The 19,314-nt window shown below is 44.3% G+C and overlaps 1 protein-coding gene across 1 annotated transcript in view; it reads right to left on the minus strand.

Annotated features, from left to right (window-relative positions):
* Positions 1-18,226: 18,226 nt before the first annotated feature.
* Positions 18,227-19,314, minus strand: part of PRTFDC1 (phosphoribosyl transferase domain containing 1) — a 105,173-nt gene continuing 104,085 nt past the window's right edge. Inside the window, exon 9 of the mRNA XM_068987624.1 lies at positions 18,227-18,325. Within this exon, the coding sequence (XP_068843725.1) occupies positions 18,278-18,325 (48 nt within the window). The 3' untranslated portion in view covers positions 18,227-18,277. The remainder of the gene's footprint in view (positions 18,326-19,314) is intronic.

A 19,314-nucleotide genomic window follows, 5' to 3' on the forward strand; every position in this document is an offset into this window, starting at 1 on the left:
AACAAAACCGAACAGTCTGGAGTCACAGCTGTTGATCAAACACAAGATGTGGAACTGATTCCTTAGCAACCAAGCCTCAAATGACAAACGAGAGACTCATATTTGAAGACCCCACCTTGTTCCTTTTCTATGTAAATTGTTGTCAATATTTCCAAGGTGAAAGTTCAAGTTGGCCTGATGAAGTTAGTATTCCACACATGAATAGAAAGGGTCCAGGGGACTCCTCGGGTGCCCACGTGACATCCCTAGGTTTCCTTTTTCCTTCTCTTCAGGAAATCCCCTTCCTTATCTGATTCTATAAATAGATGCAACGTGTTCATGACCAGCTCCAGGTCTGGACGAGGAGTTTTCATGAGAAATGAGTTTTCACTGTGGCTTCTCTGCAGCCCTGAGCCCTTGCCCAAGGCTGGCGCTGGCAGGCAGGAGGCCCTCACTCGGGAGCCAGAGACCAGCATACGGAACAGGGGACCTCCCCTTGACTCTTCTCCCTATGGAGGACTGCAATTGGTTGGAGAGCACCCAGGAGCAAGAGTCTGTCAGATCCAAGTTCCAACTTTACCCCGATTCAATTTCTCACAGCTTTATAAACTTTGGTTTCTTCATCTGTAAAGTAAACACTTTTCAGTGTTGTAATGCAGAGCAGATGAGTACATTAGTACATACAAAATTGTTTTGACGATCACAGAAGTCCTATACTCCCATTCTTCCCTCCTTCTTCAGCTACCCATGATTATTAGTCCAAAACCCCCTCTCCCAGATTCCCCGCCCCAGGCAGGCTCTGTCTGGGTGACACCAGGATGTGCGAGGCCCTGGTGATGATCCTGTAGGACAGGGGTCCCCCACCTCCAGGATCTGATGCCTGGTGATCTGAGGTAGAGCTGATGTAATAATAATAGAAATAAAGTGCACAGTAAATGTAATGCTGTGGATGAGATGGTTGGATGGCATCACTGATTCAAGGGACATGAGTCTGAAGCAAGCTCCGGGAGTTGGTTGATGAACAGGGAAGGCTGGTGTCCTGCAGTCCATGGGGTCACAAAGGGTTGGACACAACTGAGCAACTGAATTGAACTGAACTGAATGAAATGTGATGCACCTGAATCATCCTGAAACCATCCCCTTGCCCTGGTCCATGGAAAACTTATCTTCTGCAGAACTGGTCCCTGGTGCCAAAAAGGTTGGGGACCGCTGGCATAGAGTCAAAGAATCGCCTTGTCCAGGCTCAGTGGGGTTGACACAGTGGGGTTGAGGGTGTCACCTGTCCATGGAGGGCAAAGTCTGGGGGCTTCTAAGAACGTGAACACACCCATGCTGAGTTGTTTTCAGGAACCTGAATGCTTTCCCAGCCCAGAGCCATTACAGTCCAAGGTTTTCTCAGCTTCTTGGGAAAAAAAAACAAAGGGCGCTCAAGAGTGGATACAGCAAGTTCTCTTCAGAACACATTCTTGGCCAGGCTCACCTGCTTACTGATTCTGAATCTCTGGTGGTTTGCTAGAAGTAGGGCCTCAATCTTACAGCATGAAATCTTTCCTAGAGCACAAAGATTCTCTTCCTGCCCGCCCCTTCTATTTTGTGCGGAGAGGATGGAGACTTTGGCATTAGTAAGATACTTGGCACACCTCTATGACTTCTCATTCAGAGAATTTCAGACACTCCGAAAATAAAACTAAGCTCAGCTTAGTGCCCTTCCATTATGGCCATTTATTTTCCAGGCAGGATCTCTCTACTTCTAGTTCATTATCAACAAATGCCCCTCTTTCTCCTTTTGTGTAAGATTTGGGAGGGATGCCTTAACAGGCTAACTTCTGTCTTCCTTTACTATTTTGTACTGATTTGACCTACACTAACACCATTTTCCCTTAATCAGATCGGGTCATCACCCATATTGGAAAAGTCCCAGTTTGTGTAAAGGCAAACCCTCATAGCTTGGAGTGCACTTTGGGTTAAACTCAGATGCCATCTTGATACCCTCCCTCTCAGGATCTTCTATTTCCAAGCTACTTCTCATCTTATAATGATCTACTGGACCTACTGGAAGTTTTGGAGAAATTCTGTCAGACCTCAAGTCTGCACAGGCCTCAAGTATCTAAGGCCCAAAGAGGGCTGTGTTGAGTGAAAAGCAGTACTTTTGTTTGGGACTCTTGAAAGTTCATACCAATGTTTTCGAGGGGGACTCAGATGGTATTTCACATGGGTTTGCAAACAAGTCTTTTCCTGTGTTGGCCATCTGTGACATCGCCCGGGAAGTTGCAGCAAAGCCCCTCAGCCTCAGTTGAGCAGAAGACCTGATACCTGGTTGAGGTTGCTCCCGTTAGCTGCCACTGACACAGGCAACCGCTGAAGGCACTGCCACTCTGGGAAAGCAGCACCTGATGTTGGGGTGAGCGGGCTTTCCTTAATTGCAGCAAGCGGGGGCCTACTCTCCAGCTGCGGTGCGTGGTCTTCTCATTGGGGTGGCTTCTCTTGTTGCAGAGCACCAGCTCTAGAGTACAGTCTTCTGCAGTGGTGCAGGGGCTAAGTCGCCCCACGGCATGTGGGATCTTCCGACACCAGGGATTGAACCTGTGTCTCCTGCATTGGCAGGTGGATTCTTAACAACTGGACCACCAGGGAAGTCCATGTTCCTGAAGTCTCACAGAGAGTTTTGCGAGGTAACAGCACTTCCAAATTTTACTTGCCTTCTCTCACCCACTGAGAAGCTGCCGTTTGCTCACAGGGGATGGACTGGTGGGAACTCCTGGGTCCTGGGCACCATGCAGTTTGCTCCTCTCACACTGAGCATGATGCTGAAGCAACCTGGTGAGCACTTTCCTAGGGGTGCTTCACTCCCTTGGACCATAAATCTATCTCCAATCCTCCTTCCAAATTCCAGCCAGAAGCACAGTTTGTAAACCTACTTTGTTGCAGAGAAGCCTAACAGTGTGACTAATCAAAGACTTTCAGGGATAAAAGTACATTTCATTAGGACAAAATTATATGGCAGATGGAAAAAATAAAAATAAAGGACATACTGTCTCCAGATATTACATAAGAATTTTCATGTATTTTTTTTGGTAACAGATGAAAATGAGTATCCAGTTGTCTACATGTTTAGATTTCATCAGACACTTTTCAAAGTGATGTGTACTTTTCCTTTAAAACATTAACATTTGCAATCTGCTGGAAATTACACCCTTGGCAACCATGGCTACTTACATGGAAAAACTGTGGAAGTTATCTTTAAAACAGGTGAGGGAGTGCAGAGCTTTTCAATTCTTTGGAAAGAAAGGTGAGCTGTGAGCAAAAATGTTTGAAGACCTCCACTTTAGAGTGTGGTTCTTTTTCTTTTTTTTGGCCACACTGTATGTGGGATCTTAATTCCTTGACCAGGAATTGTGTTCCTCTGTGTTGGAAGTCAGGAGTTTCAACAGCTGGACCACCAGGGAAATCCCAAGTGTTTTGCAAAGATGCTCTCAACAAGTGACTCATTCCTATGAATTGTTTCACAGATTTCTTTTCATTGAAGGTTTTTGTATTGTGTTTGTTCAAATTTGTTTTTCACTGGATATGCTGGAGAACAATAATTGCATGAAAGAGTTAATGTTAGTATGGTGCATCTTCCATCCTGAAGGGGCTGATCCATCTACTGCTATTAGACACTGGCCTTAAGCAAGTAGACCTCAGGTTGCCAATCACTAGATGAGAGAACACACCTTGCTGGGACCACGATAACACATTTGATTTAAGGCCTCATCTGTTCCCATTCTCTGCTGCCTTCTCCTCTTTCTGCTTTTTAATATTTAAAAAAAATGCTGGCAAAACTGAAGATTGGCAAGAAGGATGAGTGGGAAGGGAACATAATTAGTGAGTAATCCTTAGTCTTCTCTGTGAAGTTATTTTTGTTGTCCTTCCAACCTCCAAATAACAGCTGGAGGGAAGAGTGGAGAAGAAATGGGTAAGCTGATTATCAAGAGAATCTTTTCCTGGTCGGAAAAAGAATAAGTGTCCCAGGAGAAAGTGACGGACTCCTATGAATGCTTCCCAGGGAAGCATTGTCCTTCAGTATCTTCACACTCTGTTCTGTTGGTGAACAAGAGAAGCAGCATTCTGTGGCTGGAAGTGGGCAAGTGCACTTCCTTCTTTGTTCTGGGAATGAACCGCAGGGTGACATCGAACAGTGAAAACTGGAAATGTAGCCAGTGTGGCCCTGAACTGACATCTACGTATCTGTATTTATTCAACTCACGTTTTAAATTACATCCCACTTGGAAATTTGTTGGCAAAGAATGAGAAACTGCGTTTGTTAGTGATTGATACTGATAAGTCTATACACACAGTTTTATATACATATCCACACACATATGCTTTATGGGAATGTTTACCTTTCGGCTCCTTGTGCTAGATGTTCTGACGATCAGCACTGCAGTCCCAAGAACAGCCCACATGGTTGGTTCATGCTATACAAGTAAGTCTTCAAGCATCAGTGTTTATCAACCAACAGCGTAGGTGTTGTGACTAAGACAGAATGATCAAGTCTCCAGAGTTGCTCTTGTTGACCCCAGGCTCAAAGCGAGGGCCAGTAGGCTGTCACACCTACACACACAGAGAGGGTGGCTGCAACTGCTGAGCCTAGATTTCTGTCTGGGAGTTCACTGCCCTCGTCCTCCTGGCTGCCCATGTTGAACCTGGGAGCCGGTATTTCTTGTTCCGATGACCCACACGGATGTCCTCTGATAGGTGGGCCAAAGGGAAACTTTTCGAACCACAGAGTTTTGTTGAGCCACATGCCAGGCTAAACCCACAGCCATCATGGTGCACATGATCAGGCTGGATGCCCCTCCACTGCTGACCTAGAGCTTTGCAGTGATTAGGCCCTCAGCTTGAGGGAAAGGCACCTCCAGTCACCGGGTATCATTGTCCCTACCCCGGGTCGGCAAGTTGTGAATGGAGATTCCACCCGGAGGCTGGAAGTTGCTACCCAAAAGCCCCACCTCTGAAGAGCCCAGAGGGGTATACATCCAAGCAGGCTTCAATCTGCTTCCTGTTTTTGGCCAAGTGGGAGGAGGAACGTGGGAGAGCCTAGGACATTCCCAGAGATGAAGAGGGCCCTGACTCAGTGTGGCTCCTTTCTGAGTGAATTCTGCTGGCTCGGGCACAGACACTCACAGCTGTGTGAAGGGCGCTGCAGGGGGCATAATGGCTGCTGTGTGTGCCGGAGTACAAACAGTCCCACACAGGCCTGGGCTGGAGAAACAATGGGGCAACAAACAGCCTTCAGAACAATGCACTCATTTCCTGTCCTCACATTGGGCTGAATGAGGCTTGGTAGGCTGGTTCCACCTCACCAAGAGCCCTCCACAGACGACATCATTTGAGCAGCCTGTTGTTCATCAGGCATGACAGACACACAGACAAAGGAGAGAAATGACAAGCATTTGGGATGTTTCTTTTCTCCCCCCTGCAAAGCAAGATTTAATTTAAACTTTTTTTTTAGGCCCAGATAAAACAGTGTGATAAAAACATTGGAGAGATTTCAGAAGCTATTTCAGTGTTAAGTCTTTCTGACATGAAATGCTTGTGATTCACTATCTCTGATAAAAACATGGGTGTATGAAGCTCTGGGTTTTTCTGCTTGTCAACAAGCCAACTGGCTCTGCCGTGACCTCACCTCTCTCTGTCCTGCCTGAGCGCCCATTCTCCTGCAGGAGAAAGTCCTACTGGGAGTTGGTTTCAGATTGTTGTTTACTCACTAAGTCATGCCTTTTCATACTGTTCATGGGGTTCTCAAGGCAAGAATACTGAAGTGGTTTGCCATTCCCTTCTCCAGTGGACCACATTCTGTCAGACCTCTCCACTGTGACCCATCCATCTTGGGTGGCCCCACACGGCATGGCTTAGTTTCACTGAGTTAGACAAGGCTGTGGCCTGTGTGATTAGATTGGCCTGTTGTCTGTAATTGTGGTTTCAGTCTGTCTGCCCTCTGATGCCCTCTCTCAGGGCCTACCATCTTATTTGGGTTTCTCTTACCTTGGATGTGGGGTAACTCTTCACAGCTGCTCCAGCAAAGCACAGCCCAGATATGTCAAATTCGCTGGCATATTGAGTGCAGCCCTTTCACAGCATCATCTTTCAGGATTTGAAATAGCTCAACTGGAATTCCATCACCTCCACTAGCTTTGTTTGTAGTGATGCTTCCTAAGGCCCACTTGACTTCACATTCCAGGATGTCTGGCTCTAGATGAGTGACCACACCATCGTGATTATCTGGGTTGTGAAGACCTTTTTTGTATAGTTCTTCTATGTATTCTTGCCACCTCTTCTTACTATCTTCTGCTTCTGTTAGGTCCATATCATTTCTGTCCTTTATTGAGCCCATCTTTGCATGAAAGATGGCTTCGTATCTCTAATTTTCTTGAAGAGATCTCTAGTCTTTCCCATTCTGTTGTTTTCCTCTGTTTCTTTGCATTGATCGGTGAGGAAGGCTTTCTTATCTCTCCTTGCTATTCTTTGGAACTCTACATTCAAATGGGTTTATCTTTCCTTTTCTTCTTTGCTTTTCGCTTCCCTTCTTTTCACAGCTATTTGTAAGGCCTCCTCAGACAGCCATTTTGCTTTTTTGCATTCTTTTTCTTGGGGATGGTCATGATTCCTGTCTCCTGTACAATGTCACAAACCTCATCCCATAGTTCATCAGGCACTCTGTCTATCAGATCTAGTCCCTTAAATCTATTTGTCACTTCCACTGTATAATCATAAGGGATTTGATTTAGGTCATACCTGAATGGTCTAGTGGTTTTCTCCACTTTCTTCAATTTCAGTCTGAATTTGGCAATAAGGAGTTCATGATCTGAGCCACAGTCAGCTCCTGGTCTTGGTTTTGCTGACTGTATAGAGCTTCTCCATCTTTGGCTGCAAAGAATATAATCCATTTGATTTCAGTGTCGACCATCTGGTGATGTCCATGTATAGAGTCTTCTCTTGAGCTATTGGAAGAAGGTGTTTGCTATGACCAGTGAGTTCTCTTGGCAGAACTGTATTAGCCTTTGCCCTGCTTCATTCTGTACTCCAAGGCCAAATTTGCCTGTTACTCCAGGTGTTTCTTGAACTCTTACTTTTGGATTTCAGTCCCCTATAATGAAAAGGCCATCTTTTTTGGGTGTTAGTTCTAGGACAATAGACTGGTTCCAAATCGGGAAAGGAGTATGTCAAGGCTGTATATTGTCACCCTGCTTAGTTAACTTATATGCAGAGTACATCATGAGAAATGCTGGGCTGGAAGAAGCACAAGCTGGAATCAAGATTGCCGGAAGAAATATCAATAACCTCAGATATGCAGATGCCACCACCCTTATGGCAAAAAGTGAAGAAGAACTAAAGAGCCTCTTGATGAAAGTAAAAGAGGAGAGTGAAAAAGTTGGCTTAAAGCTCAACATTCAGAAAACGAAAATCATGGCATCTGGTCCCATCACTTCATGGCAAACAGATGAGGAAACAGTGGCTGACTTTATTTTTCTGGGCTCCAAAATCACTGCAGATGGTGACTTCAGCCATGAAACTAAAAGTCACTTACTCCTTGGAAGGAAAGTTATGACCAACCTAGACAGCATATTAAAAAGCAGAGACATTACTTTGTCAACAAAGGTCTGTCTAGTCAAGGCTATGGTTTTTCCAGTGGTCATGTATGGATGTGAGAGTTGGACTATAAAGGAGATCAGTCTTGGGTGTTCATTGGAAGGACTGATGTTGAAGCTGAAACTCCAATACTTTGGCCACCTGATGCGATTATCTGACTCATTTGAAAAGACCCTGATGCTGGGAAAGATTGAGGGCAGGAGGAGAAGGGGACGACAGAGAAAAAGATGGTTGGATGGCATCATCGACTCAATGGACAGGGAGGCCTGGCGTGCTGCAGTTCATGAGGTCGCAAAGAGTTGGACACGACTGAGCAACTGAACTGAACTGAACACTAAGTCATGTCTGCCTCTTTGCAACTTCATGGACTGTAGCCCTACAGGCTCCTCTGTCCATGGAATTTCCCAGGCAAGAATATTGGAGTGGGCTGCCATTTCCTTCTCCAGGGGCTCTTCCTGACCCAGGGATAGAACCCAAGTCTTCAGCACTGGCAGATGGATTCTTTACCTCTGAGCCACCATAGAAGCCTTAGCTTGAATAGCTCCCAAATAATGACGATGATAATAATAACAGCCAACAGCTACTAAAGCACTGATTAAGCAGCAGGCCTCGTTCTAATTCCTTGAACCCTCACCAGAACCTTATGAGGTGAGTATGATTCTCGGTCTCATTTTACAGATAAGGAAACTGAGGCATGGAGAGGGTGAATAACTTTCCTTTTTGTCATGCCACATGGCTTATGGAATGTTAGGTCTTTGACCGGGGATCAAACCAGCACCCCCTGCAGGGGAAATGGGAAGTCCTAACCACTGGACCACCAGGGAAGTCCGAGGTTGACCAACTTGCCCAAGTTCATAATTTGCCTTATCAGATATATACCCAGCCTCTCCTGTGAAGCCACCTGTGCAGGTAATCTCCTCCTCCCCATGTCTGTGATGGAATGGCATCCATAGCTCTTGCATGAGACAGGCACGTCTCGAGAGGGCTCCCAGGGCAGGCAGTGTTTTGAGAAGATACAAGAGAGGAAGGGGGGAAAAGCCTTGTTAATCTGAGTAGGGAAGGCATTTGGAGCGGCAACCCCGAAAGGCTGCTTATATTCATGTCTGCCAATTATTCAAACACAAGGAGACCCTCCATATTGTTCAGAAGGCGACACCCCACACGTAGAGTGCTCCTGAGTGTTGGGGCTGGCCAGGCTGACCGTAAGCATCCAGTATGCCTCCAGACTGCCGATGATGGTGGGAGGGTTTCAGAGAGGTCAGACAGTGGCAGCAGGAAAGGAGAAGGCAGACTGGGGGACATCACTCAAGACAGAAATATGCCCGTGGGACTCTGGACCTGAAAGAGCCTTTAGACATGGTCCAGCCACTGACTCATTTTGAAGTGAAGGGCCAGGGGGCTCAAGGGTGAAACCACAGCAAAACGAAGGTCCACTTTCTCCACCTGCAGAAAAGAAGAGACCAGGAGCTTCCCTGCTGGTCCAGTGTTTAAGTCTTAGCCTTCCAATGCAGGGGATCTGGGTTTGATCTCTGGTCAGGGAACGAAGATCCCACATGACTTGTGGCCTAAAAACCAAAACATTAAAAAAAAAAAAAAAGCAGTACTGTAACAAATTCAATAAAGACTTTTAAAATAGTCCACCTCAAAAAATCTTAAAAAGAGAACAAAACAAGTTAGAACCATTTGTCAAATACTCACTGAAGCCCAAATGCTGTGCTAATTGATGTCCTGGCAAAAATATAACAGGAAGGAGACTGAAGACCCGATTCCTTCCCTCTCAAGGCTTACAATTTCCCTGGGGATACACATGATCCATAAAATTGACCACTGGTCGAAAGAGACCACTTGATTCTTTCCTCAACTCTTCCCTCATGCATCCAGTCACAGTAAGAAGAGAGGAGACATGAGTTCAAGGGAGGATCAGGTGGAACCTGGGAAGGGCTTCTATTAACAGAAGTGCACCTGGCTTCCTTACTGAGGTAGACAAGAGAGCTGTGAATTTGTAGAGAGAAAGTAAAAAACGTGCAACGTGGAAATAAATACCTCTTGTGCCGAAGGATAAAGGAACCATCAGTGGGAGCCACCCACACAGGCAGCAAACAGGCTTGTCTGGCAGGCACGGAGAGTGCGTGTCCACAAGTGGTGGGAAATGATGTCATGAAGTGAAACTGGCATTAAAAGCGTTTGTTACACCATAAGGCAGCTGGCCCTCAGAAATCTGCCCTGGTTTCATGGCACTGAGGCACAAACCAGTCGTAGGTAACACCACGAGATGGGTCCATCACTACCGTAGCAACCCGGAAGTGACCTAATGGTGTCAGGAATGGTGATGGCGCTTCTCACTGTCATCCAGGCGTGATGCTGGGCTCACACGATATATTGAGTAAGACAAACACAGCCCTGGTGGGGGCGGGGGGTGTGCTTTTCACAGGTGTGTTGAGTCATAGGCGTTCAGCAGAAAGTCAGCGCTTTTTATGTCATTCAAAAGTAAGGAGGTCTAGCAATACTCAGCTGCAGTAAATAATCAGTGTATCTCATGGATGTCTAAATGTGTGAATAACGTCCTGGGTTCATCCTGCCCTGTCACCGACGCCAGTGGAGAGACAGGCCTGCACGCATCACTCTTCCTGCTCTGCTGGTGGGGACGGGGGTAGTGTGTGGTGGCCGTCTTGTGTGGTACCCCCATTTCTAGATGTGCTGCCTCCCTGTAGAGGCTGTGGAATAAAAACTTCACCTGCCATACAGCACTGGTATACAGGAGGAGTGTCAGGTGGCTGCTGTAACACACTGTCCACGTTCCATGACTTAAAACAATACAAATGTATAATTTTGCAGTTCTGGAAGCCACAAGTTCAAAACAACTCTGACCAGACTAAATCGAGAGGCTTCTTTTTTTTAAAGAAAACATGTATTTAGTTGGCTGATTTGGGCCTTAGCTGTGACACTTGGGATCTTCATTGTGTCCTGTGGGCCCTTACATTGTGGTACAGACTCTCTCCCATGCGGCGTGCTCGGGTCCACGTGGGACCCTAGATCCCTGGCCAGGATTGAGCCCAAGGCCTTTGCATTGCAAGGTGGATTCTTAGCCACTGGACCACCAGGGAAACCCCAAGGTGTTTCTTTTAGAAGCTCTAGGGGACAATCCATTTCCTCACTGGTTCCAGTTCTAGAGACATCCTCCATTTCTCGGCTCACGGCCTCTTCCTCCACCTTCAGAGCCCGCAGTGGAGCATCTCCAAATTTCTTTGCCTCTGACCTCTTCTTCTGCCATCATATCTTTCTCTGAGTCTGATTCTTCTGCTCATCTCTAATGAAGACCCTTATGATTACAGTGGCTCCACCTGAACAATCCAGGATAATCTTCCTGTCTTAACATCCTTAATTTAAAATCAGCTGCAAAGTCCCTTTTGCCACATGTGGCAATGTACTCACTGTGGGCGTGAGGGCGTGGATATCTTTGGGGGACCATCATTCTGTTGATGGCACTAGGAACAGATGAACTGCACGTCACACAGACATCAGCACTTCCTTCTAGAGCCCTTGCTCACCATGTGACCTTGCCTAGATTATCTTCCTACTGAACACCTCTGCCCTGAACCTTCTATACATTCAATGACATTTGACTTCACCAAGAGGCCTCTCTGTATGGGAGCAGCTTTAGCAGCCTGGACTCAGAGAGAAGCCCAGTAAACATCTCAAGTCATCTCTTTTTCTCAAGTTAATTATAAGTATCTTGACGTTTGCTATTGCCGATAGTTTACCAGTTTTCTGTTAATGAATTTTTCCTCATAGCTACACAATGAGGAGGCCTATCTGTCTCTTCTGGGTTAACAGATGAATAAAAGCAAGGCCTGGAAAGGACTGGCTGGGCCTGAAAGTAGAGCTCAGTGATACAGAAGTCAGAATTACTTGGGTTTGGAATTTTGGCTTCAGCATTTCATGCCTTTGCCTCTAACTGAAAGAGTGGAACCTCAGGTCTATCTTGCTTACGTTAACGAGATCAAAATTCTTTTATTTGTCTTCTGTTGGCACAAGCCCTTTTTATGGGTTTTGAACAAAGCTGTGTGACCCCGGGTAAGCGATTTAATCTCTCTGGTACTCATTCCCTTATCTCTAAAGTGGAGATGCCAATTCCTACCTCTGAGTTTTGTGCTAAGTAATTACACTGAGTTACTGTTAAGTTCTCGCATAGCCCTTGATCACAGTGTGTGTGTGTGTATGCTTAGTCACGTCCAACTCTGTTACCCCATGGACTGCTGCCCACCAGGCTCCTCTGTTCATGGGATTTTCCAGGCGAGAATGCTGGAGTGGGTAGCCGTTTCCTCCTCCAGATCTTTGTGGCCCAGGGATCAAACCCGAGTCTCCTGCGTCTCCTGCACTGGCAAGTGAGTTCTTTACCCCTTTGCCACCAGGAAAGCCCCACGATAGTTGCAGCCAAATCTTTCACGAAATGTCAACACTCTCAATGTCTGGGCTTGAATCTTTCATGAGATGCTTTGTTAGGCTCATGACAGATCTCTTTTGAATTCAATTATAAGGGTTTGTGCAATCACTCAGTAGCTATATACTATTAGTCATTTTCTCAGGCTATTGATGATATTCTTCACATAACAGAGCCAAAATTCTTACTACAAAAATTACATTGATTTCTTTTTCCAGTCAACCAGTTCTGTCTTTGAATATTAGGAGACTAGATAAATCAGAGAAGTTTTCATTGAAAAATCTTACAGATTAGTACTGAGTTATCTGTTGTTTTGTAATTTATTTGGTGAGTATTATTTCTAGTATATGTAGTATATATATGTAACTTTTATATATATATAACTACATATATATATATATGTAACTGTTCATCTTGTTACATTTAAATCTTATTGTGTTTTTAAGGACCCCTATCCTTAATCACTTTTTTGGCCAAATTATTACACAATTTTTTCATATAAAAATGGAAATACTAAAATGAATTTACCTCTATAGGATGTTTGTCAAGAAAAAATTATTTTATAGTTTTTTATGTTTCAAACTTAAAGCACCTTAACAGAAATAAAACTGCTCTTTCAAAGTCTTCTTAATTTATTCCAGATACTGTCAGTGGGAAGACATGCATTTCTCTCTCTGTAATCAAGGTGTGCTTCTGTGCTACCGCCTGCTGTTCTTGTCATCATCTCATATTTTCCCATGTGGCTAGCTAGTACTTTGTAATCTTTAAGACTCTGTGCAAGCAGGCATACATTCAATTATGCATTATGACGACTGAACAGTCAGCTCCTTCACTAACCTTAGTAGTAGGGAAATGAGGACACATTGTCTTTCTGTGGCAGATCTCATCTTCAGGTTTCTGAAAGTGGCCACAGCAACATGTATGCCATCTCACTTGATTTGCTCTTTTTTTGGCGGCACCATGTGCCATGGGGGATCTAGTTCCCTGACCAGGGATCGAATCTACGCCTCCTGCATCAGAAGTGAGGAGTCTTAACCACTGGACTGGACAGGAAAGTCCCTCAGTTGATTTTCTTACAATATGATGTTGCTATTCTTTTCCTTTTTTAAAGAAAGAAATCACATTTTATTTATTTATTTGGCCGTATCTCATGGCTTGTGGGATCTTAGTACCCCCAACAGGGTCAAACCCAGAACTCCTGCAGTAAAAGCAGGAAATCCTGCTATTTGTCCCGTGTGGTGGTGATCTGTGTTCCCTCCCCTTGAATGCAGGAAAATCCCTTTATCTGCTTTGACTCACAGAACGTGATAGTAGCGAGCCTGTCACATAAGCAGCGATACAGCATCCACCTGCTTTTGTCTCTGCACTTGCCTTGGGGACCTGGCCGCCATGTTGTGAGGAAGTCCAAACCACATGGAGACACCACACAGAATTCCAGCCTTAGCTGAGGTTCAGGCTAAAGGTCAACATCAACCACCAGACAGGCCTTTAGATCACAGCTACCCATAGAACTTTCTGCAATTATGGATATTTTCCATTTGTGCTTACTATCATATGAGGCCATGGAGCAACTACAATGTAGTTGGTGTGAATGAAAAGTAAATCTTTAATTTAACTTCAGTGCATTTAAATTCAAGTAACTGCATGTGGCTAATGGCTGCCACACTGGACAGATTAGCCCTCAGCCTTTGCATCTTCTTGCAGAAGCAACCACCATCATGGAGCAGAAACGAGCCTCTACTGGGCTCTCTCCATACTCCTAGCTCTTGGAAGCATACAAGATAAGAAATAATTATTGTTGGTTTAAGCCACTCAGTTTTGGGGTGATTTGTCATACAGCTGTTTTTTGTTCTCTATAGCAAATAAAGATATGCAAGCCTCTTCCATCTTGTGTGCGTGCGTGTGTGCGTGTGCATGTGTGTGTGTGCGTGCATGCGTGTGTGTGGCTGTGCTGGGTCTTTGCTGCTGTGAGTGGACTTTCCCTAGTTGCAGCAAGTGAGGGCTACTCTCTGGCCGTGGTTCGAGGGCTTCTCACTGCCGTGGCTTCTCTTGTTGCCGAGCATTGACCCTAGGGCTCAGGCTTCAGTGGCTGGGCAGAAGTAAGAAGTCTTAACCACTGGACTGACCAGGCTTAGCTGCTCTGCGGCATGTGGGATCTCCCCAGACCAGGGATCCAACTGGTGTCCCCTGCACTGGCAGGAGGATTCTTACCCACTGGACCCCCAGGGAAGCCCCCACAAGCTTCTTCCACCTTTCAAAAGCCATCTAGCTATGGTTTCTCTTCAGAGCCAGATTTCTTGAACAAGTTGCCTACACTTCACCATCCTTACTCATAGCTTACTCATTAGTCAACACCCACTAGGATCTGGATATGGATGAGGTCACAGTAACATTAGTTCAGGCTTATTCCTCTCACTTGGAAAATGTGGTACTCCAGCACCCATCCCATCTTTTTCCCTACCTACTTCTGAATAAATGCCACTCTGGCAGAAAAAGCCACCTCAGGCTTGCCTGGTAGCTAAGCTGGTAAAGAATCTGCCTGCAGTGCAGGAGACCCCAGTTCAATTCCTGGATCAGGAAGATCCTCTGGAGAAGGGATAGGTTACCCACTCCAGTATTCTTGGGCTTTGTTGGTGGCTCAGACGGTAAAGAATCTGCCACAATATGGGAGACCTGGGCTCAATCCCTGGGTTGGAAAGATCCCCTGGAGGGCATGGCAACCCACTCCGGTATTCTTGCCTGGTGAACCCCCATGGACAGAAGAGCCTGGCGGGCTACAGCCCTTTGGGCTGCAAAGAGTCAGACGTGACTGAGCAACTAAGCACAGGACTGAGCATTCCTGGATGAGAAATTGCTAAAAACAAAAAATGCACTCTTTTCTGGTAGACTAGTTTAAGACACACTTACCTGAAGCCTGACACAGTCCCAGGCCGAACAAGTGGAGTGTGGGTGGATTTCAGCCCCTTCTCCCCCCACCCCCTGCCCCAGGGCCAGCCATCCTCACCCAGGGCACCAGCATCGTGAACGGCATGATCCAGGTGACTGCTATGTTTCTGGGGCACCCAGAGCTTTCTCACATGTGGCCATCAACACTCATGTCATGGGGGTGCTCTGGCCGCCTGTGGACACCTGTGGCTCATGAAGTCTCTTGAGGGGAAATCTCATGAAGCACCCTGGATGTGGACCCCCTTCCCAGCCCAAGAGCTCCCCCAACTCTTCCCATCCCAAGAGCAAAATCCTTGGGATCTTCAAAGGGAGATGTCTTCCTAGGACTCCTCCCTGTGGCAAAGCTGCACCAGGATCCTCGGTGAAATGCAGGGACCCACCTGGCTGCCCCACTGTGTAGCATGAAGACTGCTAGGAAAACAGCTCTTCCTGCTGGCGTCAGATCCACTCATGGGGCATGACGGGGGCCATGGGCCACGCAGCCCTCCCTACCGCATCGTCCTTCCTTACTCTGTACACCTTCCAGCATCAACTCCCAGAGTCCCTCCTGTGATTCTCTTTCCCTTCACAAAGCTTGTTGGCCCACCAGGCCTCAGATGTCATCAGGGGACCCAAAGGAACTTTATGGTGGTAAACTCCCAAATGCTATTTTCTGCCCAAATTAGCCAGACATCTGGGTGGAGAGTGTGGTTTAGGGTTTCAATTTCCTAGAACACAGTAACTCGATTACAAAAATGGGGCGATATTTCCATGACAGCAGGTCTTCAGAAGTGGGATGGGTTACCTTCTGTCTCCGCTGGGCAGATCCAAGTTCATGGCACAGGAGGCTGAGGAGGTGGCTGTGTTCAGTCTCCGCAGGCCTGAGACACAGCAAAACAAGTGATACCCAAAGATATCCAAAGGTTAAAAACAATAAAATTCTGTAAAGCAATTATCCTTCAATAAAAAAAATAAATTAAAAAAAAACAAGGACACATTAGGATCTGACCCTCACACAGTTCAGCTTGGGGGTACCTGGTTCAATATGCAAAATGTTCCAGTTCAGTAAGGGCCAGGTTATAACAAGGGGTTCTGATCTGTTTCAAAGATCCCAAAGTATTAGTAAGTAATTTTTCCAGGGAAACATGCCACACACTTTTTCCTCCTTATTACTCAGGTTTGGGACATGGTTGTTAATCAGATGATAAGCTTTTATATTTTTGGTCTAGGTTGAATAAACTCAGTGGTACTAAACAGATTAGAGTTTTCAAGAGAAAAGGAAATAATATTCTTCCCAAGATGATGTTCTTGGATATCACTGTCAAAATGTTGTCTGACTGGAAAACATTTCAGGAATGATTACCTTTCTTGTGTGTTTAATGAATTTTTCTTTTTCAGTATTAACTCTCATAATTCCTTCTCGAAATCTTGTGAAGTAGATCAATTCCCTTTCTAATCTGAATAAACCTACAGTCCTCAGAAATGATACTGATGGTTACTAAAATTCAACATTTTCAAGAAAATCTTTCAATTATACATACTTTCTGGCTAATTTTATATTTAAAATCAAGTATCTTTAGATTTTCCTAGGTCCTCTGATATAAATGTGGCATAGTGGGAAATTATATGTAGAAGATTCATGTTGATAGATCAAGAAACTGGCCAGTGAGACCGAATTTTCAACCTATAACTTGGATACTGATTCTTCTGCAGAACAAAGCTAGAAAGAATTCCCTCTCCCTGCTGGCCCCTTGGGATAACTGGGTGTGGTTTATTTTCTTCTCTGACTGGAACAAAGATATGCAGGAAAATCTTCTTTCTACAACTCAAATTCCTTGTTCTTGCAAACAAGCTTAAGAGGAGAGAAGAAAAAAAAGCAGCAGATCAAGCCTGGTTTAATCGTTTGCTTATATTGGTGCACATACTGGATTTTTTCCAGGTTAACAAAAATAAAGCCACAGGGAAGACGTATGCAGCCGTATATTTAAGCTACTGGCTCACACACAGTTTATTGGCTGCAAGTACATAAAAGATATGAAGGCGGAAGAAAAACAGTAAGCAGTTATGAGACATAACAAGTTTTCTTATTCTTTATTACTTTAAAGGAAGCTGGAACTCGATAACAATACACCACATACAGTTCAGAACCAAACAAAGGCTGCTTAGTTATTTATTTTGCATTTGCTCCTTTAGGAAGTGAGGAAAAAACAGCTCTACTGGCACTCAAGTTTATTTTCAATTAAAATCCCCATAAATTAGAAAACCTCTCATAAAACAGTGGAAATGGAAAAAAATGTTATTCAGAAAAAAACTTTTAAGTATCCTAGTTTTCTGTAGCGCACTGGGTTATGTGATCAGTCTCATAAGGCCACTTAAAAAAATTATTCAGCCTCTGTATTCTTCTTTAGGATAATACATAATAGTGTCTGGCCCTCTGACGGAAATACAATAACAATTTATACTTTCCCAGTTTCAAGCACTGAAAACACCTTCCCCTCCCCCCACAATTTTGCTATTTGCTCATGTCTCAAACGAATAAACGAGTGCTGCTGAGAGACCAGGGTCCTTGCTGCCATTGTGTTTTTTCTATTTAAAATTCAGAGTATTAAACACACTTGAGTACATCCAAGCATACATGACATACCGTTATCACATACCGGAAGCTCCAATCAAGAGCACTGGGCAAAGGCCCATTTCATAACATCATTAAGATGCACTGAACGCTGCTGTTCAGAGAGGCTTTGTCAAAGCAGATCATAATGGCCTGTCAGAAGTGTGCAAACAGAAATTTATATTAAATTGTCCTTTTCCTCCTTTATTAGTATGGAATCCAGTTGCATTTCTAGAATATGGGCTCAGAGGTTCACTGAAAAGGCTTTCAGGTTTTAAGATTGTGAAATATCACCAAAATGAAGTACTAAAAAAAAAAAAAACTTAACTGAAAAATATTTGAGTAAGTAGGTGCGGGTATAGTAATCAACCATAATGACTTTATCAAAACAAAAGAAGGAGTTTCTCAGGGGTGTGAAGGTGGACTGAACTTGTGAGTCACAAGGTGGAGTGTTTAATTTGGAACAAGTCAAATAAAAGCATTGCTTTCTTTTCCTTAAAAACCTTTGGGACTCTCTATGTTATGTTATAGTCTCAGAAAAGAAAGCTCGTTCATTAAAAATTTTTTTTTTTCCATTTTAAGTCCTGCTGAGTGAAGATGCCTGGGAGACAAATTTTACATGCTGGCTTCCTGAGTGTAGTCGTTAAGTAGGATGTTATCTGGAGATGTGATGGCAAAATTTTACTTCTTTAGACTCGATATTTTTCTTTGCCGTGTTCATTGATCACACATATGTGCTGAAACAATAAAGGATTTAAATGCATCAGCCTCTTAACAAAATAAGAAGTGCAGAAAATGGGATGCAGTAATATCATCTCCTACTTCATTACTCTTCATTTAAATACATATGAATTGGGCTGGCCAAAAAGTTTCTTTGGGTTTTAAGTAAAAATCAAAGATACAGTTTTCGTTTTCACCAAGAACTTTATTGAACAACATATTTGTTGTTTTGTTCCACTACTTTCTGCCATTTTTCAGGCAACTTCATGACTCCGTCTTCCCAAAACTTTTTATCTTTCTGAGCAAAGGACTGTTGCAGGTGCCTTTTACAGCCTTCCAAGGAATTGTAATTTTTTTTCCATGAAGAGAATTTTGTAAAGACCAAAATAAATGGGCATCAAAGATGCAATGTCTGGTGAATACAGTGGATGAATCAGAACTTCCCAGCTAAGCTGTAACAGCTCTTACCTGGTCATCAAAGAAACATGCAATCTTGCGTTATCCTGATGGAAGATTATGCATTTTCTGTTTGAGAGCTGCTTTCAGTTGGTCTAACTGGGTACAGTACTTGCTGGAATGAATCGTTTGGTTTTCCAGAAAAAGCTTATAATAGAGGATTCCCTGCAAATCCCACCATATATACAACATCACCTTCTTTGGATGAAGACTGGCATTTGATGTGGTTGGTGATGACTCACTTTGGTTGCCCCCAAATCACTTCCATTCCATATTATTGTACAGTATCCACTTTTCATCTCCCATCACAATTTGTTTTAAAGACAACATTTTCATTATGTTTCAATAGAGAATCACATGTGGAAATATGGTCAAGAAGGTTTTTCGTTTTGCTAAACTTATGTGGAACCCAAACACCAAAGTGATTAGCATAACCAAGCTGGTACAAATGGTTTTCAACGCTTGATTTGGATATTTTGAGTATGTTGGCTATCTCCCACATGGTATAACACTGATTATTCTCAGTTAATGTCTTGATTTGATTGCTATC

The sequence above is a fragment of the Capricornis sumatraensis genome, chromosome 15 (assembly GCF_032405125.1).
Source record: "Capricornis sumatraensis isolate serow.1 chromosome 15, serow.2, whole genome shotgun sequence".
NCBI lineage: Eukaryota > Metazoa > Chordata > Mammalia > Artiodactyla > Bovidae > Capricornis > Capricornis sumatraensis.